General features: G+C 41.4%; 1 protein-coding gene across 2 annotated transcripts in view; it reads left to right on the top strand.

Annotated features, from left to right (window-relative positions):
* The first annotated feature begins 3687 nt into the window (after positions 1-3687).
* Positions 3688-27862, top strand: part of NECTIN1 (nectin cell adhesion molecule 1) — a 207392-nt gene continuing 183217 nt past the window's right edge. For both annotated transcript variants that reach the window (XM_069946463.1, XM_069946462.1), the window contains exon 1: positions 3688-4276. In XM_069946463.1, the coding sequence (XP_069802564.1) occupies positions 4171-4276 (106 nt within the window). In that variant the 5' untranslated portion in view covers positions 3688-4170. The remainder of the gene's footprint in view (positions 4277-27862) is intronic.

The following is a 27862-nucleotide window of genomic DNA, read 5'->3' as shown; positions in this document are numbered from 1 at the left end:
TGGTTTTGGTCAACTTTAAGGCTTCATTTGGACACACATTTTGCATGCCTTTTTAGCCTTTTTATGGGCTTTTCTATTTAATGTATATTAGTATAGATAACAACATGCGTACACACACATTTTTCCATCCTATAGAACTCTATGGGAGGAAAAAAGCAATTTCTTAATAGATACACAATAAAATACACAAGCCTGGAAAACAGAAAAAGCTGCATATCGCACACATAGTTGATAATAAAGCTTGTTCAGCTACATTAAAAACCAACATCAGAAGTTAGTATATAAATTGATCAAACCATATTGCCTCATGTACCACATGCTGGTCTTCTAATACACATGAGTCCCTACGCTAAACAACACTGTGCCGGTCAGCGTACACCAACCCCGCAAAGCATTCGCAATTAGGGGAGGGGGGCCATAGAATGGCCCTGCAAACCCACTTTCACAGGACCAAACCCCAAGGGCCCGCCACACCCCGCCGGTGCTGCATGTGATCCAAATTAGCAGGAAGCCCCTGTGTACATATGGTAAGTATCTCCTCTTTCTCCCATTCTACGTGCCGGTGCAATGGTGAGTAGTATGGAGTGAGCCCCGCCCCCTTTCCCCTGGCAGGATTCACTAAGAGGCGCACGCCTCTTAGTGAATCCGGCCGGCGGGGTGCCCAGCAGGTGTAGATTTGGATCATGATTTACACCTGCGAGCAGGCGGAAATCATGATAAATGAGGCGCGGGAGGAGGCCACACCTCCTCCGCGCCTTGTCACGGCCCCCCAAGCTCCCCAAGCCTACCCGTCGGTGATTGGGGCATACGGCAGGCTTACGCCAGGGAGAAGGGGCGAATCCGCACCTTCTCCCTGGCGTATGCCTCGGGCAAACATTTCATAAATGTCCCCCCAAGTGTAAATTCAGCCTTAGGCAATGTTCCCACTATGGCAACATAATGAGGAAAGGAGGCCATCTTGTAATATAGACGATCGCTAATAATGGTCATGATCAATATTAGTGTCAGTCTACATTACAAGATGGATGCCTTTTCCGCTATGTTCCCGAAGTGGGAACATAGCCTTGAGGTTTTTTTCCAATAAGGTATCCTTTAAAACAAATCTGTCACCCCCTGACTGACTGCCGAACTGGGGGCATTAACAGATAGATATCAATAAAAGAATTCAAAACCTTTTATGCCTGTGTTTGTCTTATTAAAAAAATTTATTTGGGCCTTGAAGAGAGTCAATGAGAGGGACTTTAGTCTGCAGGGCCCTAGTACCTCTATGCTTCATCACTTATTTTGCAGGAGTGGGCATACAACACTGTGACGTATAGCAGTGCTAGGGCTCAGGGAACCCCAGGCCCTCCTTGATACTATTCAAGGACCAAATATTGCTACTTTTTTTCTAATGAAAATAAAAACAATGACCCCAGTAACAAATGTATGTTCTGAATGCTTTTATTGATATCTATACAATAGTGGTACCAGCTCAATAGGCAGTTGGGGGAAGGGGGAAGATATGCTTCAAATGAAGTCAGAGTCCTTTAAAGAGGACCTGTCACCTGGGAGGACGGTGCCGAGCCCGCCCGACCCCCCGGTGGAGCCCCAGATACCTCCCCTTTCCTGCAAGTCCCGCTCTCGGGCCTGGTCCCCGGACGGAGATATCGGCGCCGGAAGATGAGCGCGCGCTGTTTGCTAATTACCTGAGATGAGTCCGATGCTTATACAGAATGACTGGAGCAGTCATTATGGGCATAGGACTCATCTCGCTTCTGACGGCGAGATCAGCATCCCGGGATCGGGTCGTGGAGTGGGGCTTGCAGGAAAGGGTAAGTATCCGGGGCTCCACCGTGGGGTCGGGCGGGCTCGGTGCCGTCATCCCAGCTGACAGGTTCCCTTTTAAAAAAAATGTTCATGTCCTGATTCCTTACCACTGCCATTCCAATGGCACCTGGTCCCCACTGTCCCCTGATGTGTAAATTCCTGGTTGCTGACATGGAAGCGAAGCATTGATTTACATTTTAGGTAACATGAGGATCCTATAAAGAATTGATTGTACACAGCCCAGGCTCTCTCTCACTCTCTATCCTATACATAACACCATCCCTGCCCACTTCCTGTGTTCCATCTTTAGTTATACTTCCTCTAATAAAAGGATGTGCATAGTAGATGGCAAAGAAGTGAGACACCTAGTGCCCAAAACATTGGTGTTTTTTTTTTTTTTTTTTTTTAAGGAGTCCTTTTAGGGAAGTTAAGTGTTTTACAAAAACACTAGAAAACAAATAGGAAATTAAATACAGGGAAGCTCTTTGAAACAACAGTGACCATTTAAAGCTATACACCACTGGATTGTTTCATAGTGTGATTGTCCTACAAGAGTACTGTGTTATACAACATTTGTAGTTAATTGTTTGGTGTTAATAATCAATCACCTGACTGTTATGTATATTGAATAATACTTCAACCTTTTGTTTTTGTAGAAATGTGTGTGCATCTAAGTCAAACAGTATAAAATATTGCAGAACTCAATACACTGCTATGGAAGCAAATGTTATTCAAGAGTCTGACATTGTATGCTGTGCATTGTAAAATATAGTGGAAATGTGTGGAAAGTAAATCCTACTCTAATAAGGCTGTCATGTGACAGCAGCAATTTCTTCTGTTGACTTCTATGAGTGTAATTGATGCATGACAGCATCTCGCCATACAACAGTTGCAGTCAGCTCCATTTATTATACTATTGTTTGACTCAATGCATTCTTATTGTAAACAACTTTGAATTCAATGCCTCATCCCACTACTAAAGTCTCAGCATTGCCAGGACTACAATGGTCTTAGACTTTCAGGGACAAAATGAATAAATGAATCCGAAACATTTTTTTAAATTTGTCGATTTGTGCCAAACAAATTCATCTATAATCCTGAAAGGTATTTACCCACCAAGGAAGAGAGGACATATAGGACATGTTGGGCCTAATTATGAAATGGATACATTGCTCTCTATTTTGCAACAACAACGACCATAACAATAATAACAACAATTGTAGTTATTATTAGAATTTCAATGTCTAAATATTTCCTATATCAGTATTTATAAACATTAGAAAAATATTTATTGTTTCTAATCAGAAAACGTAGGAATATTAAATAGAAGATGATACGTAAATAAATATTTACAATAATTTGAGTTCATTCGGAGGTTCTGTGATGAATACCTTCCAGCAGATACAATATCAACTCTAGCGGGTGAGAGTGGAAACTATGTAACACAAACACTTTGCACCAAGTTCTCCCTCAGGAGCCTATGGGCCTGCCTGTGAAGCCTGCTCACCAGGAAGAGATTCCGAAATTCAGGTCTCAATATGCACAGAGAAGACAAGTCTGAACGCAACAAGCATTCCCAGCGATTGTTCGCTTAAGGAACTGTATGGGGAGGGTGAGTGTTTAACCCTTAAAACCGCCTTTACACATGGAGACTGCGAAAGTCCACTGGTATCTCCTATGGGGGTGACTGACAACAGAGGCAGCATGGAAATCCTCAGCATTGCTGGAACAAAGCTCACTGCCAGAGGGATGGGCGACAGTCTGTGCATTTTCCTACATGGACAGTAAAATAAAGTGTTAAAGCTGTGAGAGATTGGCTCCCAAGCCCAGCCCTCCTGCTTTCCAATCACTGACATCATACAGAGAGGGGGAGGGAGAGAGAACTGCAAGAGTCACACAGGGGAAGGCAGGCAGGCTGGAGCAGGGACACAGAAAGTGTAAAGTGTCCAAGGATCCTGGCACTGCAGAAGGCAAAGCACTGGCTGCTCCTTACAGTGCTCTGCAGGACTGGAGAGACATCACTGCAGAACCAAGTCACCAAGGCTAAAACTAATGGACCCTGAGACAGCATGAGCAAAAAAAGCTGAAAGAAAAACATTTGTTTTAGAGGGAGAAAGCTCTTGGGGGTGCAGGAAGCTGGGAAAATTGCTGTGTATGGTAAGCTGTCTCCCTGGGGTGGAGAAGAAGGGGGATGTGTGGATGCATTCCCCCTTGTCCCACTAGTTAGCTAGGGCTGCCTAAAAGGATCTCTCCCATGCAAAGGGAATTTTGCTATTCTGCATTGCTGTTACATGTCCCTGGAAGAGGACAAGAGGGAGGAGAGTGTCTCTAAGTTGCTCCTGCATTAGATACGTGGATTTGATGCTTATCCAGTGGATTATGGCTCCAGATCGGAAAGGATCCTGCTGCTGTCGCTGCTTGTGGTGGCCGCTGACTATCAGCTTCATAGTAGCTTCAGTCTTCCAAGGTGAGACAAAACTTTAATTTGCAGTAGTGGTCTATTCACCTAATGAAGTCTGTCTGGGGCTTGAGGGAAATGAGATGCTGTATTGTGATTGTTGAAGGTGACACCATTTGTCATAAGTAAAAGAAGTAGAAGAAACAAAGAATGAATGATACACAATAGTCTATGGGTACTGGATCAGACTCCTGTGCCATACAAAGGAGGAAAGAGAGTCTAGGTGGACTCTTGGGATGTGAGTCATGCGGATAAAGAAGCCTGGGAGTCTACAACTACAGCAGGGGATAATAGGGTTATATTTATATTATATCCCATAGGAATACACAAGAAAACATTATAAAAGTCAATGTATTCTTCTTTGCTGTAATTTGCTGCAATCTATCTGTCATTTAGTATGACAATTTATAATGTGACTAGAGAGGAAAAGATTAGCATGTGCATCAGCTGTCTAAACGGGAATGACAATATAAGACAATAGCTCAATTTTCTTATACGGATAGATGTCACTGAATTACTGCTGCATGAAGTAGAATTGCATATTCCATTCAGACCCTGTGATGGAGGTGGCTCGGCCATCCCTAGGGGCTTACAGTCACACTTGTTGGTGATTTCATTCCTGATGTCTGTTTTAGTGGGCAACAGGTTGCTTGGTGCAAAACAACAATAGAAGTACCACCAGTTCCACCTTATTGTTTAATACCGTACTGTGCATATTCCTATGTACACTGCTTTCCAGAGGGCTAGACCTATGTTATAATATGACGCTTGTATAAGAACATTACAATGTAGAGCAATGTAACTTTCCTAGAACATAGACTGTGTTTCCTCTAAACATTGCAGAGCGTGCCTAGCACTGCCCTACTGCCCCTGGGTAACTCAGAGAAGCAGGATTGTGCAGTTCTGTGGACTTGAAAATTAAACTGGAGGCAAAATTTAAGCTCTTTGTGATCTGACCCCTATTGGGGGAGGGAGGGTACAATAGGCATCTATGCCAGCCAATATGGAGAATGAATCGTCCCTCCTCCACCACAATAACCTTAGAATAGGGGAAGTGCTGCCGAGGGGTTTGCTGCTCTTTGACACGGGGGCAGGAGATGGAATTAATGTGAGCTGGGTGATCATGCAGAAGATGGAGAGAGGATTGCGCAGTTTGGGAATCATACAGCAGCCCCACAGCTGTCTGATCTGCAAACTAGTTCCGCCCTGGAAAGTTTGGGACTAGAGACAAGAGAATTTTTAAAAAGCTCTTCTCTGTTTGACTCCAATTGTGTCAATTCACAGAAGATCTGTAAATCGGTTCCATCTCTTACGTCCCTTAACCTAAGCGTGCTTTGGTCAGTATTTTGCATCAGTAGTAGTAAGCCAAAACACAGAAGAGATGCAGATCCTTCCTTCATACTGCTGCCTTATCATAAGAGTAGATGTGGAAATGTGACGGCTATTGACCATAACTATAAGAGCTTTATATACCACCGGACACCGAGCAACGCATAGCTATGAAGTGGAGGCTCCCTAAGGGTACTGTTACACCAACAGATCTGACGACAGATTATCTGCCAAAGATTTGAAGCCAAACCCAGGAGTGGATTTGAAAAGAGGAGAAATCCAGTCTTTCCTTTATGACCTGCTCTCTGATTATAGTCTGTTCCTGGGTTTGGCTTCAAATCTTTGGCAGATAATCTTTCGTCAGATCTGTTGGTGTAATAGTACCCTAAGATGTGCAAACTTGACTGCATTGAGAATACTGGAGGGGCAATGACAGACAGCAGGCATACTTGCATTTCTTTAGACCTCTCTGAAAAAGTAGGTGGGGAAGGGACTCCTGTCATGGAAACGGTATATGTCAATGAGTTCAGAAGATCTGCATTCATCCCTATCCAGTGCCTTAACTATGGTTTATTATTTTGGCTATTCAACGGCCTATTAATGCCCCCCACTGAAATCTATGGGAATGAATGGGGTGATCACAGATATCACTCCATTCCTTGTATATTTTTTTTATAAACATAGGAAGTACAATTGCAGAAATAGGGATTGCCTGATCACCAGCAGATCACTGCAGAAACCATACTGATAGAAATGTCCATTATTTTCACCAAAATCTTCTAATCAACACACAAGACGACAATCTCCAAAGACCAGTGTGAACATAGCTGTAGGACAACAGATACATCACAGGGCAGCAGTACATATATCTATACTGTGAATTCTGTACTATATGGTTTGAAGACTAGAAAGAACTGGAAACAGAAAGTATGTCAGTGAAGCCACACGAATGAAGATGTTTTTATACACATTTTCTTATTGGTGCTCAGGATGTAGTTGTATTGAAACTAAAGCTGTACAATTCAGAAGGGCTCTTCCAAGAATTGACTGTAAATACAAGTAAAGTGACGTTGACTCAGGACATAAAGTAACCTAATACAATAATCTGACTCTTAAACATCATAGTCATGCGGAATCCTCTGTCACCCTATTCCTATTTGCAGCATATTTTACTCATGGTGAATTAGTGCTGCTGAATCATGAGCAGACAGAACCACTCCAGGATGGCCAATTGTCTGCACACATTCCTGCATTACCTCCATTCTATAGGAGCCTGCCTGCCTGCTCCATAGTAAATAACCTCATGGTTTAGAACAACAGACCCATCAGGAACAAAGTTTGCTTGCCAACTTGCTATAAATATGTGTTATGATAAGAAAGAGTTAAATGCCATATTCTCCATCACTAGAGACACATCAGATGGCTCTCGTCATTACCATAAATCCTGTTAATGAAATCTTCTTCACTGATTAGCCGAGTATATTGGCCAGTGATCCTGCGCCTGTCTTCTTTCGCCTCTACAGGTGGTAGAAGATAGGAGCAATCACATAATTATTACATGCTCCGGGCATTATTAGACAGCACAGCAGGACACAAAGGTCAGCAAAGCTTTGGGGTATTTATTAGACGGCATAGTACATTGGGTCATTGTAATAACCAGAGAATACTCTAGGGGACATGCACAAATGTGCATTAAATCTATGTGGCCTTCATGAAAAGGATGCAACCTACTGTATAATGAACTTTTACAGCTGTGGCAGAACTGAGTGGGTCATGAAACCTGAAAGAGGATGCATGGTTTTTATGCCATAACTGTCAAAGTCGTTGCTTACACGTAATGATGTAGGATTGAGTTGTCACATAACAAACTTGTCTCTGAATTATATCAGTTTGTGTATAATCCTGTGTGTTGGTGCATAATGGCATGTAGGTAAAAAGCACTGCATAATCATATAAAATGCATGTACAACCTGGACAAGGCCACATGTGTTAGTGGGATGACTGGTGTCGGGATATACAGCCACCTCTTCAGTTGTCATGACAGACTCCTCCAATCAGTAATGGTTGGTAAACTCCCTCATTTTATTCCCTTGACAAGCTCGGCATCACATCTCTCATTCTCTCTTTCTTCTTCTCCCCGGCAGAAGACACTGATGCTCTGTATCTCTACTGCAGTTCTCTGCTGCGACCCAGTGTCTAGGCTGAGGCTTGAAACACAAAAGGAAGCTACATACAGTGTGTTCTGCTCTACCAGTCGCATCTCCTTAATAAACCGGTTAAGACGGTTAATGGGTGAGGGTATGGGGACCGATCACTGCCATCTTGTTGGCTGAGTAATGTTTTATGTGTTCTTTTTAACTCTTCACAAATGGATACTGCTTTGATTAGTTGCACAGTGTTAGTAAATGCGTATTAATGAGATTTTAGTCAAGAAATATTTTGCATATTACAAGACTATGGCATAGATGTCTGACTGGTGAAGTCTAGCAATTCAACCTGTGCTCCAGTAGATTTTTTCAGTAGTTACATGGCCAACTCACTTAATATCAATGACTAAAGGCCCTATTCCACCAACAGATCTGACGACAGATTATCTGCCAAAGATTTGAAGCCAAACCCAGGAACAGACTATAATCAGAGAACAGGTTATAAAGGAAAGACTGGATTTCTCTGCTTTTTGAAAACACTCCTGGGTTTGGCTTCAAATCTTTGGCAAATAATCTTTCGTCAGATCTGTTGGTGGAATAAGGCCTTAACTGCGTGGCCTCTAAAGAAAGGCGGAGCTGAGCAAACAAAAACATCACTGAGTTCTATCAATCAGTGGGGGTTAGAGATGAGCGCAACCCGAGCATTCTCATGTTTGATGGCTGAATAAGTTGGGTGCAGCCCTATGGAGTCTGGGAAAACATGGATACAGCCTATGGTTCTATCCATGTTTTCCAGGAAGCTTCAGGGCTGCATCAAACTTTTCCAGCCATCGTTAATCAAATGCTGAACAATTGGACTCGAGCATGCTTGAGTTGCGCTCATCTCTAGTGCGGATCATACTGGTATGATCCCCACAGTTCATACATCAAAGTCATCCATTAATGATAAACGATCGCAAATGAGATTGTTTATCGTTAACCTGAAATCGTTCACCATTTTACTCAGAATCATGGTTGTTAGTTATGATCGTTACTACGATCGTTATTGCGAATGTTACTATGATCGTTTACTCCATCTGACCCCAGCAAAACAATGAACATTGTGCAATTACACTGAACGATTAGTGTACAAATGCGGAACTTGAGCGAATAAATGTGGAATTACAGCAAACGGTTAGCGAACGGTTAATGATAATTTTAGGTTCAGATCTAAATCAAAGATCAACGACACAAAAACATTTTTGTTTTTTCACACGATAATTGTCCCGTGTAATAGAGCCCTAGAGGTGCCCATACATCCTCAATAGATGTTGGTCCAACATTCTTTTGGCCAACAACTCTTTTTACTGTTTACCCCAATTTAAGCTACTGACAGCCCTGGAAAGGTTTTATTTCCTTGAAAACAAAAGAGTTAGGCAGCTGAAATCCAACATTCCTGGCCCTTCTTTCCTCCAACATCATCCATCGAAGAGTCAAGAGGCCTCCATACATGTAAAAGAGTCGGCTGGTCCTGGCAAAATCATCAAGGTCTGCTGACTTTTCACGAAAGTATATGTGGGGCCTTAAAATGGAAAAACACCTCCAATATGTTTCTAGTTCTGCATTGCATTTTTATCACTGCCATTTTAGACCACATATACAGCTGGTAAGGGTTGTTACAGACTTTTCTTCATCATGGAGAAAGATTGCTGGCAATAAGCTATGAAGAAGATTTGCAATTTGCACAACTGGCATACTACCATGTTATGTGTTCTTAAACACTTTTGACTCCTCATAGCGTTAAATAAAAAGGAAGTTTGGCTTTTTCCCCAAAATTCTGTTAAATTTTGGTTGAAAGTTCTGCTGCAAAACTAGCTGAGCAATAAGTGCGCCAAATTAATCAATCATAGAAGGTTCAGCGATCAGCCAACAAGCGACAAAATCCTTGTTGGTCGGCTGATTGGATCTGTTACGCACACCTAAACATCATTGATCATTGTCAGCAGCGCCTCTCCCTGTGTAACCAGACAATGTACTGCTGACAATAAAGGAAATGAAGTGATCAGCCACATGAATGATCAAGGTGTTCACTCCCATCAATTGGGTCCTCGAAATAGTAATCTTACCATGCGCCAATCAATTAGATTGTCCTTCGTAATGGGCAGTTGTCTACTAGTATAAAGGGATCCTTAGTTTACATGGTCTAATTATTGGACAGTTTCCATAATACTGGCACTACTTATGCAATGAATCTGGTATGCGTGCTGACCTCTATATTTACTATGTTTTAGACATAATTTGGGCCTTACTAAACAGTTTTTAAAATGGAGCGTGGCTAAAGCAACATCTTCTATTTATAAAGGGCATGTGCCACAATTATAGGGCAAAATACTTGTCTAAGATAATCCAACCAAGAGGTGACTTAAAGGGATTCTGTCACATTGAAATTGCTATCCAACTTGCAGGCATCAGGGGGAGCTGAGAAAATTGTTATATTGTTTTGGGGAAGCAGTTTCAGTGGAAGAAATGTATTCATTTAAAGTGCTTATTTTGAGCTGAAGAGTCTGGTGGGCGGTGCTATTCAGTGATTAACAGCATTTTTCTATGAGTATGTATACTATACATAGTGACTACCCAATGAACTCTTAAGTCCAGAATAAGCAGAGGTTTACATAAACATATTTCAAATCATACAACACTGTATATCAATCTGTCCAGCTCCTCTAGCTTTATAACATGCTGCCTGCAGATTGGACGGCATTTTCAACATATGGGTTCCCAGTAGAGAAAAGTGTCTAACATGGCTGTTAAGCTGCACCAATTCTATCACACAGAGTGCACTCTTGTGGTACATGTGGTTCATCTTCTGCCTGGTCTAGTATTAAGCTGTCTAGAGACAGTAATAACTCTGCACCAGTCTAACCAGTCACATTAATGTAGCTGAACTTCCATTGTTAGCGACAAAAGCTGCAGTACAGTGCACATTATTGTAAACCCGCTTCGGTATACAGCACTGAGAACTGCTCTGTAGTCATCCGTTACCAAAAAATCTTTTATAATTGGGTATTAAATACAATCGGAAAAAAAGGAAAAAATTGGTCAGCTCTCCTAGAACACTGTTCACACTAGGCAGGAGCACGTTGCTATGGCTGAAATTGCAAACACACAAAAACACAGAAAAATGCAACAGCTCACCGCAACAGCAAGATACAGACCCACCATAGACATGAAAATAATTAAAAGCAGCCCCCCCAACTGCCCAAAAAATTCCCACAAAAATAATGAGTCTCTTGGTTACTATTTGCAAACAGCGTAAACTGCCTCACTACGATAAGGTGGACTCATATCGAGGCAGACCCTACACTGTATGTACACTATGGCCTCTCCATGGCGTATAATACGCCTATGCTTTGGGCATGCAAGATCCGTCTAATACCTGCAAAAATAATTGCATCACCTGGGTGAGACAGGTGGAGTGCATGACCAAATAGAGGCAGCCACTCCCCGAACTGGAACACAGAAAAAAAGGAAAAAATTGGTCAGCTCTCCTAGAACACTGTTCACACTAGGCAGGAGCACGTTGCCATGGCTGAAATTGCAAACACACAAAAACACAGAAAAATGCAACAGCTCACCGCAACAGCAAGATACAGACCCACCATAGACATGAAACCTGACTACCCAATGGACTCTTAAGCCCAGAATAAGCAGAGGTTTACATAAACATATTTCAAATCATACAACACTGTATATCAATCTGTCCAGCTCCTCTAGCTTTATAACATGCTGCCTGTAGATTGGACGGCATTTTCAACATATGGGTTCCCAGTAGAGAAAAGTGTCTAACATGGCTGTTAAGCTGCACCAATTCTATCACACAGAGTGCACTCTTGTGGTACATGTGGTTCATCTTCTGCCTGGTTTAGTATTAAGCTGTCTAGAGACAGTAATAACTCTGCACCAGTCTAACCAGTCACATTAATGTAGCTGAACTTCCATTGTTAGCGACAAAAGCTGCAGTACAGTGCACATTATTGTAAACCCGCTTCGGTATACAGCACTGAGAACTGCTCTGTAGTCATCCGTTACCAAAAAATCTTTTATAATTGGGTATTAAATACAATCCTTAGATACAGTTCAGCGTTATTGTAATTAGATGCATGTGGACAAGAAGTCGCGAGCTTGTGCACTAAACTCTATTGATTCCATCAGCACAGTCATTTCAGGCACATCAGCAATGTACTGTGAAGAGTCCCTGCAACCTCCAAATACATCAGGTCAAGCAAATACTTCACACATCACTAATTTAGACTGACATGCAAAGCACAACACACAGTGATACAGAGAGCGGTCCCAATAGGAGGTTTCTAATGCACTGAAAATAGATAAATTGGAACCTTGCTGCATATAGTATTATATCCAAATGTGAGGAAGAAAAAAAACAAACAACAGCCTGCAGTTGGAGGCAGACACAACAATGGCGCATACACCAACACACAAATACAAACCACACAAAACGCCTGGATTAGGCAGATGGAGTCTGAGATGCAAGGCGTCCATGCTGGGGATTAGAGTATTTGAGGATAATGACAACGCTATGCACACAGTCATTAATAGTATAGAGATGTAGCAGAGCTGAGTTTGCGACTGTTATTGCATATGTGGCTCTAAGAGTTAACTGACAAATTCAGTTCTGCTACATCTGTATGCACTAAAAGTCCACTGGAGTGTATATAAATTATCTTCCGCAGATAAAGGTGGTGACAGGTATATTACATCAAGTCACTGATAACCATGCCTATTATCTGGTACAGCAGTTTCAGGCACAATACAAACGAATCTGCACCTATGGCATGGGGCCAGGGAGTGAACCTGGTGGGTGAATGTCTAGAGTTAATTCAACATCAAGGACGAATCTCTTGTATATTTGGTACTACGTGACTTTTTGGTGTGTAAGGAAGTTTAGCAGTAAAATATTCTTGCAATGGAATAGCCTCTTAGATTTTCAATAACCATTTAACAATGATTCTGCTTGTATCAGCATTAGCGAGCTCATGTGCACCAAGCAATTGAATTTCTCATGTTGTTGAATTATCTGAAAGCATGGCAGACCTAAAATACAATCTAATTCTCCGGAATAGAAATTGACATAAGAAAAACACTGAGTGATTATATGCCTGGCATAGACACCGATCTGCTGTAACATTAAAACCTAATATCGGGTAGGTCCTCTTTTGTTGGTAATAAAGCTTTGATCCCGAAAGGCCAGAACGCCACAGGACCTATGGGGGTACCCTACCAAGATGTTAGTGGTAGATCCTGTGTGAGGAGCAGTTTTCATGGATCTGACTTCTTCTTCTACAACATCCCACAGCTACTTAATTAGATTGAGATCAATTAGCTGGGGAATCGGAAAGCCATGTCAACACCTTAAACTTTTTTTAATGTTTCCTGACTAATATGACTAATATATCCTGCTGAATGAAGCCAATGCCATTAGGGAACAAAGTTGCCATGAAGGGGGACTTGGTATATACAGTGTTTAGGTTGGTAGTACATATGTTCCTATATTACAGCCTAGTGGCATCTTACCCGGGTACTTTATAGAGATGGAACGCTGCCATCCACATGATGTATGAGCATATATGATTCATAAGAGACCATGTCACCTTCTTTCATTGCTCTGTGATCCGGTTCCAGTGTCCATTGTGTGTGATCTCAGCAGTGGACAGCATGGGTCCTCTGACTGGTCTGCTGTCTTACAGCCCCATATACAGAATGTTCTGATGCTCTGTGGCATATCACTGGTAGTCCTTACTTCATGGGTATTAACAGTAGCGCCCCATTCATTTCACCACCACATTATACCCCCCACCTCTTTAATCTTATGGCTAAACGGTGTGGGTAACATAATCTACCACACTGCAATCACTAAGACTAAAGGCCCTATTAAAGCGATTATTGGCCTATTCGGCCGATACCGGCCGTTACAATCGTTTAATAGAAGATAATCGTGTACTAGAAGACAACGATCAGCCGGCATGCACAATGTCGACTGATTGTCGTCTTTCAACAGGCCAAAACGCTAACGATCAGCCTGTTAACAATCTGCTGCCATCACCGCTGTCACTTATGGGCTTCCCGGACGATCTAGCGATTACCCAGGCAGCCCCCTAGCATCTCCCTGCAGTCCCCCCCCCCCCCCCCCCCCCCCGGCTGTTACCCGCTAGCTGCTGAATTATGCAATAACGCCGACAGCCATTGGGGAACAGGTCGGCGCTTGTTTGCTCGCTCTCGTTACCCCGTGTAATAGGGGCTGAAGACAATGGCTATATCAATGTTTTCCAGGACTCCCTTGGGCTACATCCAGCTTCTACAGCTATGGGGAATTAAACGCTGCGTGTTTCGGTACGGCTCCGCACTACTTGTGTTTGCTTACTTTACACCTACAAGAAAGTTTCTATATACTTTTCTGACTGTTCAGTCCTCCACAATAGCTTATAACCCAACACCTGTAAAGTAACATTGATGCCGGAGTAAAAAAAAAAATATATATATATATCGTATTGGGAATTGCTTATGATCCCCTTCTTCTAATCCAGGGCTTCACTTAAAAAATCTATACTCCGAGGCCTCTGCAGAGTGGTTTCTGGCTTGACTGCATAGATTTCCCCATCATTCACCCCATACAGATGGGAGATGTTTTGCAATCATTGCATCACCGGCCTACTGGCTGGAAGGAATATTAGTTTTAGAAGAGTAGAATTCGAAAAACACAGAACAAATTGATGCAGGTATTGTATTAGTTACATAAATCTGAGCACCAGTCTGATATTGCTGGACACTGTAGGGATTTATTATCACTGTAGTCAGAGGGGGAGTAAAGTTATGATTTGTAGGCCAAAACATGGTAGGAACTAATTCCAGTGAAAATGTTCCTATTGTAACATCTGTACTGCAGACAGATCAACAAACTAGCTGCAAAGTGGAAGGAATTATATGAAAAGAGGCATTTCATGATAAAACCTATAAATGATGCATTGTATAAAATATAAATAGCGATCATATACAGGGATATGTGTCTATGTGAGCTCTGTGTAAGGTCTTAATAGGGCAAACACCCATTTTCATTATTGAAAGCATAAATGTGTAAGTAAGACTTGGCTCCAGGCGGGAATGCCGAGATGTGGGCACTATATCAGTATAAGCTATAATGCTATGTCATCTGTGAAGTGCACTAACCAGAGCGTATTATAAACCGCTAGATATAATCCAATTTGGCCTCCTGTGACCATATTGGAAGTAGTCCTGTATTGTGACCTGATTGTGGCCAACTTTATATACACTCTGCTGGGCATGCAATGATTTTGTGTGAAGGAGGATTAGAGGGAATTACATGAATAAAATGTGATTCTCTAGCCATTTTATTGCTAATACGTGAATTTTTACTTTTATGGCAGTGTAACATATCTACATTTAGAGGGAGATTTATCAAACCTTGCGCAGAGGAATGGTGGAGCATTTGCCCAAAGCAACCAATCAGATTACAGCTTTCCGTTCTTAAAAGGCCTCTTTAATATGAAAGCTGGAATGGGATTGCTTGCTACGGGTAACTGGTCCACTACACAATTTTTTGATACATGATGTGTGTGTGATCTTTCCATTGCCTCTGCTCCAGCCTACATCCATGCCTATTGTTCGGCAACCAGACAGCATGTCCGGTCCCAATTTCAGCTGTGGCCTTTCTAGATGTGACCGCAGCTGTTCTCTTCACTTTAGCCAGCAGTTGCCCATTGCCAGGCAACCAATTGGCTGATGCCAATCCTGGCAACCTGTTAAAAGAGCAGTCAGTCACCAATGCCTTGTCAGCGGGTTGAGCTTCTTACCTTTAATACTTAGTATCATTAACTTAGTATCATCAACAATCTGGTCCTCCTGACTAACAACTGTTAGCTCCACTCCTCAATATGGAGCTGCTTCACCACTACTGCCACCCACCTTGAGATCTTTAGGCAGTGTTCACACTATGATTGTGCTGTCTGTGGCACATTTATGGTGGCAACTAGTCAAAATGTGATTTACTTTTATAAAATAACCCAAATGTAGTTATTAGCTGACTACATTCAGGCCATTGAAGTCAATGAGGCCCATGCCTTACTGTGCACGTATATGTTGTGACCTCTTTTTGACAGATGGCACAGGAAGCACAGTTGTAGTGTGAACCCACTATTAGGGGTAGCTTGTGGCAACCACTATTTTATAATCTACTCTATGGCTAGGATGTGGCTCACAGAATAAGAAAAAGACATCAACCTAAAATGAATTGGTATTCAAACTTTAAAGGGGTTATCCAGCGCTACAAAAACATGGCCACTTCTCCCCCTACTGTTGTCTCCAGTTCAGGTGCAGTTTGCAATTAAGCTCCATTTACTTCAATGGAACTGAGTTTCAAAAGACCCGACCAAAACTGAAGACAACAGTAGGAGGAAAGTGGCCATGTTTTTGTAGCGCTGGATAAGCCCTTCAATATTAAATTTAGTGTGTCTATTTTTCTTGTGCATTCTTAGCTATGTGGATTGAGTCATTTCCATGTCAGAGGTTGTTACTGTACTTATTTCCCATTATTTATACAGTGCCACCATTTTCAGCAACCCTGTCTGCAAAATTCACATCAGTCCCTGTCCCCAGTGGGCTCACAATCTCATTTCCATTTCTAGGACACATATGCACATATTCTAGGAAAACTTCATAGGAGACAGGTTTTTATTTTTTTCTATTTTTTTCTTGCAATCAATACAAAGCTCACTAGGTGGAAACTACAGTCAAGTGGCAGACAACTGTAAAATCTATCAGCTTTATAGTGCAATTTGTCCTAGTTCTTCAGACAGGAACGTCATGAAATATTTTGCCTCTGTAAACCAGAAGAGCTAGTTAAAAGCAATTACTATGGTTGCTGGCTTTTTTCTCTGCGCGATGCCCCAGATCACTGACTCTCATCATGTTATTAAATAGGGTGGCAGATGAGTGAGCTGTGTCTCTATTGAAATAAATGATACACAGACTGTTGCGTCTTTGTCAAATCTTAAACAATTGGACATCACACCAAGGCTGGAACAAGGAACAAAAGACTTCCTCAATGCTGTAAATGTAGGACATGTTGGCACAATAAGAATTTAGAACTCTTGCCTCTGTAATTCCTCTTGTAAAGCAGTGAGTGATGGTTGCATATGATTTACAAACCAAGAGGGTGGACAATGGATGTATACAAACAGTATGTTAGTCATACCCAGCTAAACCATTTTTGTCATCGTAGAGTAGATCAAATAACCCAATCCTATTGCTTATATTCTAACATCATATGCCGTGCTGTATATTGATTGTCCACTGTATATTCATCAATCCATAGTGCTTCTCTTATTTTCTACACCAATTTCCTTTCAACTCAAATCTCTTAATACATGTATGGCATCATGTGGCACATTTGCCCACAGATTTTACAGCTGGGTCTGTGGATCCTGCACATTCAGAGGCTTCCAAAGCTAGTGTCCCAGCTGGTCCAATAAATGCTGGATTGCTGAGAAATCTGGGGATTGAGCAGGCCAAGGAAGTGTTTAAGTCTGATAGAGACATTGCTGTTAAATCCTTGCTGCTTCTCTCAGTCCAGTGATGTCCAACCCCCCCCTCCCCCCCCAAAAAAAAACTGTCAACTGGGCACTATGCCAGAAATTTCCTACCAAGGAGTAAACTAATCAAAAGTATCCTCTGAGAGTCCTTTTAGAAGGCATAAGGTGAATGGCGGTCAATTGAGATTTTGCGGACACTTTTTTATGCAGTGTGGGACTTAAATTCTACAGATATACTTTGTGGCTACCATTATATACTACAGAATATCCACCCTGTGTGAATATAGCCTTACAACCTTTATACAACTAAACATAACAGAGGGAAAAGAAAGTAATTTTAACTATGATATATGAAAAACATTATTTAAGAAACTCCTGTCGAGGTTTGAGTATAATCTGCCACCCATGTTGAATATTTTTTTTCTTCCATCGTACCGCGCTGTGGTAAGAAGATGAGGTTTTGGAATCCTATTCACCATTAATATTTTAGTCATGCGGAAAGGCTATTCCTATTTAATTCCAGTTCATTAAGCTGTGAATTTCTATTAAACAGGCACCTTTATGGGTGGGAATCATTTTCGTTCTCCCAGCTGATATTTTTGTAGACTAGAGAGAATCACATGACAGAGCGGATACTTTCTCTGGTAAAATTGCTGTTTTTATTGCTGTTAAGCTTATGGAAGAAAGTAGAATGCATTGTCAAAATAAATCCCTCCTAAATGTTTATCTGTAATACTTGGCGAGTGGCTAGGCCACGTTCAAGGAATAGAAAAAGATTTTCATGCATTGAGAATACGCTTGCGTCAGGTAAAATGAAACAAGGACACTAAAGCAATTACAAAGCCAGCGAGAGTCGCTCCCGGACACAGATTTGCTGCTGAAGGAAAATCCCCATTTACTGGATGAATTAGGCTTGAATGAAGCTTAGCCAGGTCTAAGGGCAGGCTCTGAGTTCACAAATCCCTTAGTGGCTGTCAAAGCAATAACGCCTTGGTTATAAAAATTGTGTTATACACTTGCCCCCCAAATTCACCAGTCATCAGTACATACCCCCAGTTGCTCAGACACAGCAGACCCTCTTCCCCTTTAAGACCAATACATTTTGGAATGCAGAACAGGATAGACAGACAGGGATGGAAAACTATACTAAAAAGAAAAGTCCCATCAAACCGAAAATCAGCAGGCAATCAGGGGGTGGTGAGAAAATAATAAGTAAACTCACCCTTCCCTGCGCCTCAGTTGCGCCGCTTCCGGGTCCCATTTGCTGTCGCTGAATGTCATCTGCAGCTGGAAACGGGGTACTTTGCATACCCAGCTCTGCTAGTTGAATGTCATGGCCTGGCTGAGCGATGCCCCTTAGTTTCCTGCCCCAGTCACTGATGGGATAAGCAGGCAATCACTCAGCTGGGTATGTTGCAGCTAGCAGAGCTGCAGGTCACCGGCTGCTGGGAACGGGACCCCAGGGGGCATGACGAGGATGGTTTACAAGTTTACATGGTTTATTATTACCCTCTACTTACCTGCCTGTCTGTTTTTTGTCCCTTACGTGGGGCACAGGGCCAGCGTCAGCACGGGGCCCACAGCACCTATAGGGGCCCAGAGCTCTGATGTTCAGCCCTCTCACTGTAGTGCAGGTGAGCACTGAACATCAAAAGACACAGGAGAAAGGAGCAGGACCTGCAGAGAGAGAAGAAAAAGGTGAAGGACCTGATCACATGACCTGCAGGTCCTCAACCTCACAGTGTGGAGATTAGCCCGACAGAGAGGAGGGGCCCGCTGAGGTTTTGTCACCCAAGGGCCTTCTAGAACCTGGAGCAAGCCCTGGAGGGACTTCTTCTTTAACAGCAAAGTCCTTACTTGTCCTTTATAGACAAACATATTACAACTTAAAACACCAACTGGTATGTATACTTTAAGGCAATAGAAGGAGACTGTCCAAACTGCAAGGTATGTGCACACTATAGCCAAGTGACATAGCAAACACAGGACACACAAAGAGCTCCTTAACCCTTTCCAGAATGAGGACGTAACTGTACGCGCAGCGACCCCGCTCTGAACCGCCGCGGTCCCAGGTGCCGCATGTAGCCCAGGGCCGCGGCTATTAGCGGGCATGATCCGATCGCCATGCCCGCTAATTAAGTCTTCAGATGCAGCTGTCAAAGTTGACAGCTGCATCTGCAGACTTTAGAGCAGCTTATCCCTGGTGTCTAGTTAGGAGATCGCTCTCCCGTGACGTTGTCACGGAGGAGCGATCTCCGTGACTGGTGCCGCCCGGGGTCTGCGCCGTAATGGAGCTGATCCCGGCTCGGCATTCGGTTGCTGCCGGCTGCTGCAGCCGGAAGCAAACGAGTGCCGATCTCATCGATCTATGCTGCATATCTATGCAGCATAGATCTGAATGAGAGATCAGTGCACTTATACTAGAAGTCCCCCAGGGGGGCTTCTAGTATAAGTGTAAAAGTTAAAAATAAATTGTCATTATTAATAAAAAGCCCCCTCCCCTAATAAAAGTCTGAATCACCCCACTTTTCCCATTTTATAAATAAAAATAAATGAATAAACATGTTTGGTATCGCTGCGTGTGTAATCGGCCAAAATATTAATTTATCACATTCTTGATCTTGTACGGTAAATGAGGCAGGCGCAAAAAAATCCCAAAGTGCTAAATTGCGCATTTTTGGTCACATCAAATCCAGAAAAATTGTAATAAAAAGCGATCAAAAAGTCGCATATGCGCAATCAAGGTACTGATAGAAAGAACACATCATGGTGCAAAAAATGACATCTCACACAGCCCCATAGACCAAAGGATAAAAGCGCTATAAGCCTGGGAATAGAGCGATTTTAAGGAACATATATTTGTTAAGAATGGTTTGAATTTTTTACAGGCCATCAGATAATATAAAAGTTATACATGTTACATATCGTTGTAATCGTAACGACTTGAGGAACATAAATAACATGTCAGTTTTTTCATACGACACACGGCATAAAAACGAAGCCCCCCCCAAAGAAAAAGTTTTTTTTGTTTTTTTTTCAATTTCACCGCGCATATCATTTTTTTCTGATTTCACAGCATATTTTATGCAAAAATTCAGCCTGTCATTGCAAAGTACAATTAGTGACGCAAAAAATAAGGGCTCATGTGGGTCTGTAGGTGTAAAAATGCAATGGCCTTTTAAGCACAAGGAGGAAAAAACGAAAACGCAAAAACGAAAATTAGCCTGGTCCTGAAGGGGTTAATCCTTTGAAGCCAGTTAATAACGTTGCAAAATTAGACCCCATTCATATGACATTTTCACTGCCTGCTACCATACTGGCCATTTATAGTATGACTATGATATTGGGTTTGTCTTATAATGGTATATGTTTATTTGTGAGATGGCAAAATATAGTCGACTACGCTTTTCCACATCAAACATAAAACATATACCATAATAAGTTTAGGATGACCTTCCAATGCACTGAACGTATGATATATATGGGACCATAATGATTTCCCATAAATGAGCAGTGACTGAGCTTGCAGGCCACTTCTTTATACAACTCTATAGGAGACTCATAAACAGCCAAGTGATCCCATTTCAGTGATTTGTGGAGACACTGACTGTCAGACCTTCATTGACCTGGAGATAGGTGATAGATATTAGTGGGATATAATGGAATATAATGCACCTACAGCTGCAGTCATGGAGGTCACCACAGTCAATTCAGTATGGGAGCTGACAAGGTATTTGTGCTTCTACAATGGGTGACAGAGAGCAGTGGCCGACAGGCTGCACAATGTCCTATCTGATAAGGCTTATCATCTGTGAAGCCTGCATACCTGCTACTGGAAACGCGTTGGCTTGTAGAAATACACCCATGCTTTTACCTGATTTATACTTTGTAGTTACATTATATTGTCTATTGTAATGGTGGTTGTTACATGTTTGTACTAAATGTGTCCCATAAGACTGATAAGGAGAAACCAACCAACTCAGGAATAAAAGAAACTTCCTATTGTGAAGTCAGTGATGGAGAATATAACATTCTAAAGATACAAGTGAAGCACTAATATCTAAAGATAAATGATTATTACATGTCAGTCCTGGATAGGGATGCTATAAGAAGTGTGGTCAATAATGTCTTAGTATGACTGCATTATGTACAGTACATGACCTCATCTCGGCTCTCATTATACCGAGGACTATTCTATAGCACCTCACATATTTACTTTGATTTACTGAGGGTAACTCCAAGTTAAATCCTTAGATCTGTATAATGCAGCTGTCAGGAATGAAATTAATGCCATTAGATGGAAGTTCTTCACATAGGTCCAATTTATATTAATAAAAAAAAAATCTTAAAATGAATACATTTCATTACGGAATCATCACTCAGTATACTATGACAGTCACAATGGACTGATGCTTTTACCAGTCTTGATCCTATCATTTCTGATGCAGATGAGTAGTGTTAAAAGAATCTGCCTGCTGCTTATCTTTCTTATAAAAAAAAAATAGTGTCCTAGTGGACTATCCATCAGTTTCAGGTTGTCTGAACCATTGGCAGGATAAAAAAATCGGGACAATTATATATGATTTTCTCTAAAATTTTGCAGTGTATGGCGATGCTCACACTACGTAATTTTTATGTAAAGAACGGACGCTGATTGCAATGGAATCAGCGTCCGTTCTTTACTGCAGAGAAGACATTGCATTGAAGTCAATGCAATGTCGCCCGCTGTGTTTACACATCGTTATGTTAATGCTCGTTCTCAACTCGGCCAGCAGTTGATGCTGTTAAACGTAGTGTGAACTTAAGCTGTAGAAATCAAAGTTATTATGCCGGGTGGAAATGGGACTCTGAATCTTAAGGGTGGTCTCTGGTGGCTCCTCTCCACCCTGCTGGCCTTAAATGATCCATTTACACAGAAAGATTATCTGACAGATTATCTGCCAAAGATTTGAAGCCAAAGCCCGGAATGGATTTGAAAAGAGGAGAAATCTCAGGCTTTCCTTTATGACCTGATCTCTGTTTATAGTCTGTTTCTGGCTTTGGCTTCAAATCTTTGGCAGATAATCTGTCAGATAATCTTCCTATGTAAATGACCCTTAACCCTATACTCTTATAGGGAAAGACCTATCAAACAAGGCCAGAGGGAAAGGAAAAAGTTGCCAGAGGCTACCCTAAAGAGTCCAAACACCATTACCGACTAGTTTTACCCAGCCCATGTATCAGGGTGCTTGATAACTGGTTTCTTTTATGACAAAAATTGGTAATACTAATTTAATCCTTGGGGCTATTGGCTTAACCTTACAATAGCCTGATATCTATGAACAGCTGTGCTTGTGTTAGGAATCCTTATTACCAATCTAAACTCTTTTGCTTTTTTAATTTCCCTTTTTATCCTATTGTATTGTGCTTTAGATATATGTTTAATCAAGGGCTGCTGTACATTGAAGAGTTAGGCTATATTCACACGTCCATTGTTCTGTCCACAATTGTGGGCACCCAATTGCGGACAGAACATAAAGCCAATGTTATTCAATGGCCCCATTCACACGTCCGGATGTGTATTCGGGGTCGCAATCCGTGGCGTAAAAAAAACAGACATGTAATGCAGACTGTTTTTTGCGGCATGGATCGCTAGTGTAATGAAGTGTGAATGGAGCACGGAGCACTACGGATGCACACTCGTAGCACGGGCCGCGGTCATGGACTGCACTACGGGCGAGAATATAGCCTTACATATAACAACTGTACAGATATATACATCCTGTGACATAGTGACAGTATAACTATAGTGAAAGTATAAGCTGTAGTTACACCTTGGTCTTGGTGTTACATGGGGACCTCCTGTTACATATGATGATAGTTATAGTAAGAATGAGGTGATGTTGGGGTAGCTCTCTTATAGATTTTGTACTGGGGCTCAGGTATGCCTCTGAACATAAGATAGATGTGAATTTGTAAAATATTTGATAGCACGGGATACATTGTTATTTTTGTTTCAGAGAAAAGAGCTTTATAGGTGTTACAGGTTTGACATTCATCTTCTTAATAAGTTCCTTTTTCTGCCACATACAATTGAATAGTCTTGTGCTTTGTCTAGAGGTAATATTCTGTCTCCTAATGTGTCCCCTCTGGAAATGTAATTGTTAATTAAGTTATATGTCACTGGGAAGCGGCACCATTTAGGAAAGTGATCATGTTTGGTTAACCAGAATACAGGAGCATGGCTGGTCAATCACTGTCTCGGTGGAGTAGCCTCTATAAAGGTTTGCACTGAAGGCATCACTTACTAGGGAGTGGTAGGGATAATTGGAGCAGAACAGAGACAGCTTCAAGCAAAGAAAATAAGTGGTAAGGCTAGGACGCGGAAGAAGAGATTAATATATATATAGGAAAGCGATGGATAAAAAAGCATAGGGGTGTGCTGTGCGGATTTATGGCATCCACTTCTGGGAGTTGTGGATGAGAAAGGCAGCGTCTTAAACTAGAAATGTGTGAGGTGACTCACATTTGATTCATTTAGGTAGATTAGAGTCAGCAGAGGAAAAGAAATGGAATCTATCAATTCACACCACATACTGGGTATCTGATGCAATGTGCACCTGAGCCCAATGAGTGTGATCCATATGACAGAATACAGATCTATACATTTTAATTTATCCTCTGAAACATACAACACAGTCTAATGAATAATTGCTGGTGCTCCATGGCCAATCCTACCCAGACAGAACGGTAAGGATATTAGGCCAGCTGTATTCCGCTAGCTAAGGGGCCGCTATCAGGATTGTTAGCATGCTGCATGCCACCTGATTTGCAGAACCAACAATTCCTGAATTTTAAATATTGAATTTATACCATTACACGTAGGTCTTTGAGAAACCATTACAGAAGCTTCATGAACGCCTAAAGGCATTCTTAAGGGGAACATTAATAAAAGTTAAAAACTAAATATAAGGTGTTTTGAAGTTTTCTAAAATTTAAGTGTCAGTCTAAGGCACATCAGCCACATGGGTGTATATTTATGTCTTATTTATATGTGCATCTCTCCTATATAGACAGGTTGTTTAGTGACCACGAAACCAAAAACTAATAACAAATTGGTACAGTCAGATTTAGTTGACCACCAAGAAAAAGCACTGCCAAATACCAAGAAAAAGTAGATGCCAAATACAGACAATGCACCAGATTTGATTATTTCCTAGTACATAGAGTAGTATGGGAATTGCCGGTAGGTCAAAGGTTTTGATTGGTCAGGATGTTCAGACACTCACCCACCGAACTATTAGAGAGAGATGCATAGCTCGCTACCTGTAATTTCCATCAAGATAAGCTCCATAGACTTATAAAGGAACTTGTGCAGCAAGCCAGAGGGTGAAGCGCATACACACTTGATCTTCCTGGCTCATTTTACAGATTTACTGAACAATAAGACCATGACTGATCCAAACTTTTGACGTTATGCAACAATTTTATAAAAAAAAAATATACTATGTATATTTGGTAAAAAATCATTAAAACCTTTTACATGATCATTAATTTTGGCCATAGGGGCTGGTAATCAGCAGTCATTAACGCAAAACGGCCGTTGTTTGTACAGCATGTGAACTGTGTACGAATGTATTCTACTGTAGTCCCTTAATCCCTTTAAAGGGAACTTGTCATCACTTTCATGTTGCCCCAACCACAAGCCATCAGGGCTGTCCCCAGTGGCTTCTCCCTGCCCCACCAGCCTTGATTGGTATTTCTCTCCCTACACTCAAACAGGAAAAGATTTGGTGCCAATTTTTGACATGGAACTGCAGCAACTTAAATATAAAATACCTACACCTATGCACAGCAGAAATTTTCCGAGCAGAAATTAATTTGATGGCGATTTTTATTGCGGGTTGGTCACAGATTGTGGATTTTTTCCCCTTAAAGTGAAGTCAAAATTCATAATGAAATGCGTAAGCAACCCTAAAGCATACTACCTGCCAATCCAGATCTGCAGATTAAGATTATAAACAAATGATTCAAACTCTTCATTATTGGGTGCAGATTTGTCCTGCAGATTTCTGCAATGGGTTGTTACGTAATAATCTATTATCCTGTCTGTCGCTGTCTCCTCCTTAGTACAAGCACAGGGTTTGTCACACAGCATCAGCCTCCCTGCCACATCCTGTTCTTCCACTGTCTAACTCTTAATTTCTCTCTTGTTTTTCCTCCTCATATCAGGAGCCATGAGCGGTCACATGAGGCTGTCTCATCATTTCCATAATCCAGGAGCAGATAGGTCATTGCCTTTCACTAAATCTGAAAAACATTCTGTGACTGTAAACATTACACGGTTACATTTTCCTATGTTTCTGCCCGGGCTCTAGTCACATACACATTCAATGTGCTAACAAGTAAAAGCTTTTATTGGAACATTGTAATGTTCAAATCTGACAAAAATGAGCATTGTTGCTTCTGGTTTATATGGGGACATATATCACGTTACAGCTGTGCTGTGGTCACACCGTGCAGTCTAGTATGTCTCAATGAAATCTGTATGTAGTGTAAGCCATGCATTACCTCATCCTGACTCACCTGTACACTCCCCGTCCTTGGCTATTGAACACATTATCTCACCGCTTCCTAGTCCTGCCAAGTTGGTACACCAGCTTCAGTAAGCCATGACCTCTTAGAAGAGTGAAGGACAAAAACAGCGAGGAATTCAGGAAAGCTTCCATCAGCGCTCTCATCTTCCTGTCTAGTGCTCTAATTTAAGTGTTTCCAATAATCAAAGAGCATTTCTATCTGGAACATAGAGCACAGATAAATATAACCTTCTTCTGTTAATTTCTATTAGTATGAACAGAATTAATATCTGTTTATACCCTTTATTTTCCATAAAGTGGTAACAGGAAATTTCTGCCGCTACAACTTCCTATCGCCCAAGCTCACCAATCACTAGATCAAGTGTACAGATACGCGCTTCTCTCCCTGTCATGCTCTATAGAACTCTATAGGCTCTGTCTCCTGCAGCGGGGAGGGAAGCACTTAGAAGAGACTCCTCCCCCATCATTTTAGCAGTCCTCATTGGGTCTGACCCAGTGAAAACATTTGACATGTCTCTGCAATACATCATGAGTTTCTGAAATTTTAAAAGTTCTAAAATTATACAATTTTTAAAATTGGCTCAGGTCATAAAAAGTAAGCAGATTTAGTTCATCAACATTAATGTATACAAAAATGTTGTGTAGGTCACTGGGACAGCCATGTTGGTGACTCAAGGAGTAGTCTGCCATTATGCTCTGATACATTTCCTTTATCAGATTTATATCCTTATACAACCTCTCTCCTTGTTCCTTTGAACATAATTGCCCCGAATTCGAAGAGGGGAACTAATCCTGGGATTGCAATTTTTAATTTTTTTAAATAAAGAGGCAATTTGTTATTCTACATACTGTGAGTTCTGTTCTTCCTTCGGGAGCACATGTTCCAGTGTTTTTCCAAATTTTTCTTTCTGTTTCCTACAAGTGCCTGAAGTGGTTGGGCATTGGCACCCTACCTGTGATAATCCTAACGGTAAAAACCAGAGCCAATTCAGCAACACTTATGTCAATTTAGGAATCTGCTCTCCCAAAATTCATTCAAACCTCATTACCAACTAAAACAAGTTTGCAAGATTTATTAAGAAAGAAACAAATGTCGAACAAGATGGAACAAGATGGTGTACTAGGAAGCATCCTGTTGCCTTCACTTTTATAAATAGAAGATCAACATACAATATTGGGGTAGATTTATCAAAGTGTGTAAAATCTACACTGGTGTAAACTTCCCACAGCAACCAATCACAGCTCTGCTTTCATTTTACCAAAGCTGAGAGCTGAGCTGTGATTGGTTGATGTGGGCAGTTTACACCAGTGTATATTTTACACACTTTGATAAATCTCCATTGTTCTTTGACAGGACAGAAAAACAAGATAGTCTCCATTTTTCTGTTGTGTTAAAAAAAAAAAACTTGTCAAACATAGAAACTTGTCAAATAGATACAAACGGACACTTAGCCATGATGAACGCCCCATTAAAAAAAACAATGGATCTGTGAACAGATCTGTAAAAAAATAAACAAAATAGCCAAACATGATGTGAACAGACCCTTATAGCATTTGTGAAAATAAGTTTTGTAAACCAGACAGCCCCTTAAATAGACCTGCAAGGGTGAGTGATGTGTCACTGCACAACAAGACCGTTCTGGGGATAAGTTGGTGACAGCAGCTATGGCAGCCGTACTGACAATCATTTCCTGTTGCCACTTTCAGAAAACAGAGGAGAATTTTTAATACTTGTCAGAAGAGAATTTAAAGACTTACTTTTACTCAGACACAGTAGGAGAGGAAGCTCCCAAGTCTCAGTGTGACATACTTCACTGATAGAGGAAGCTGTCCTGCCGTGACTGATTCTTTTTAATATCTAGCGTGACACAGGTCTAGCGCAGCAAATAAAGTCGAGAAAAAATGGCAATGGTTACAATCTAAAACATTTATTTCCAGAAT

This window comes from Dendropsophus ebraccatus, chromosome 12 (genome assembly GCF_027789765.1).
Source record: "Dendropsophus ebraccatus isolate aDenEbr1 chromosome 12, aDenEbr1.pat, whole genome shotgun sequence".
In the NCBI taxonomy this organism is placed as follows: Eukaryota; Metazoa; Chordata; class Amphibia; order Anura; family Hylidae; genus Dendropsophus; species Dendropsophus ebraccatus.
Note: the sequence above shows the minus strand (reverse complement) of the source record. Positions and strands in the feature narration are given on the sequence as shown.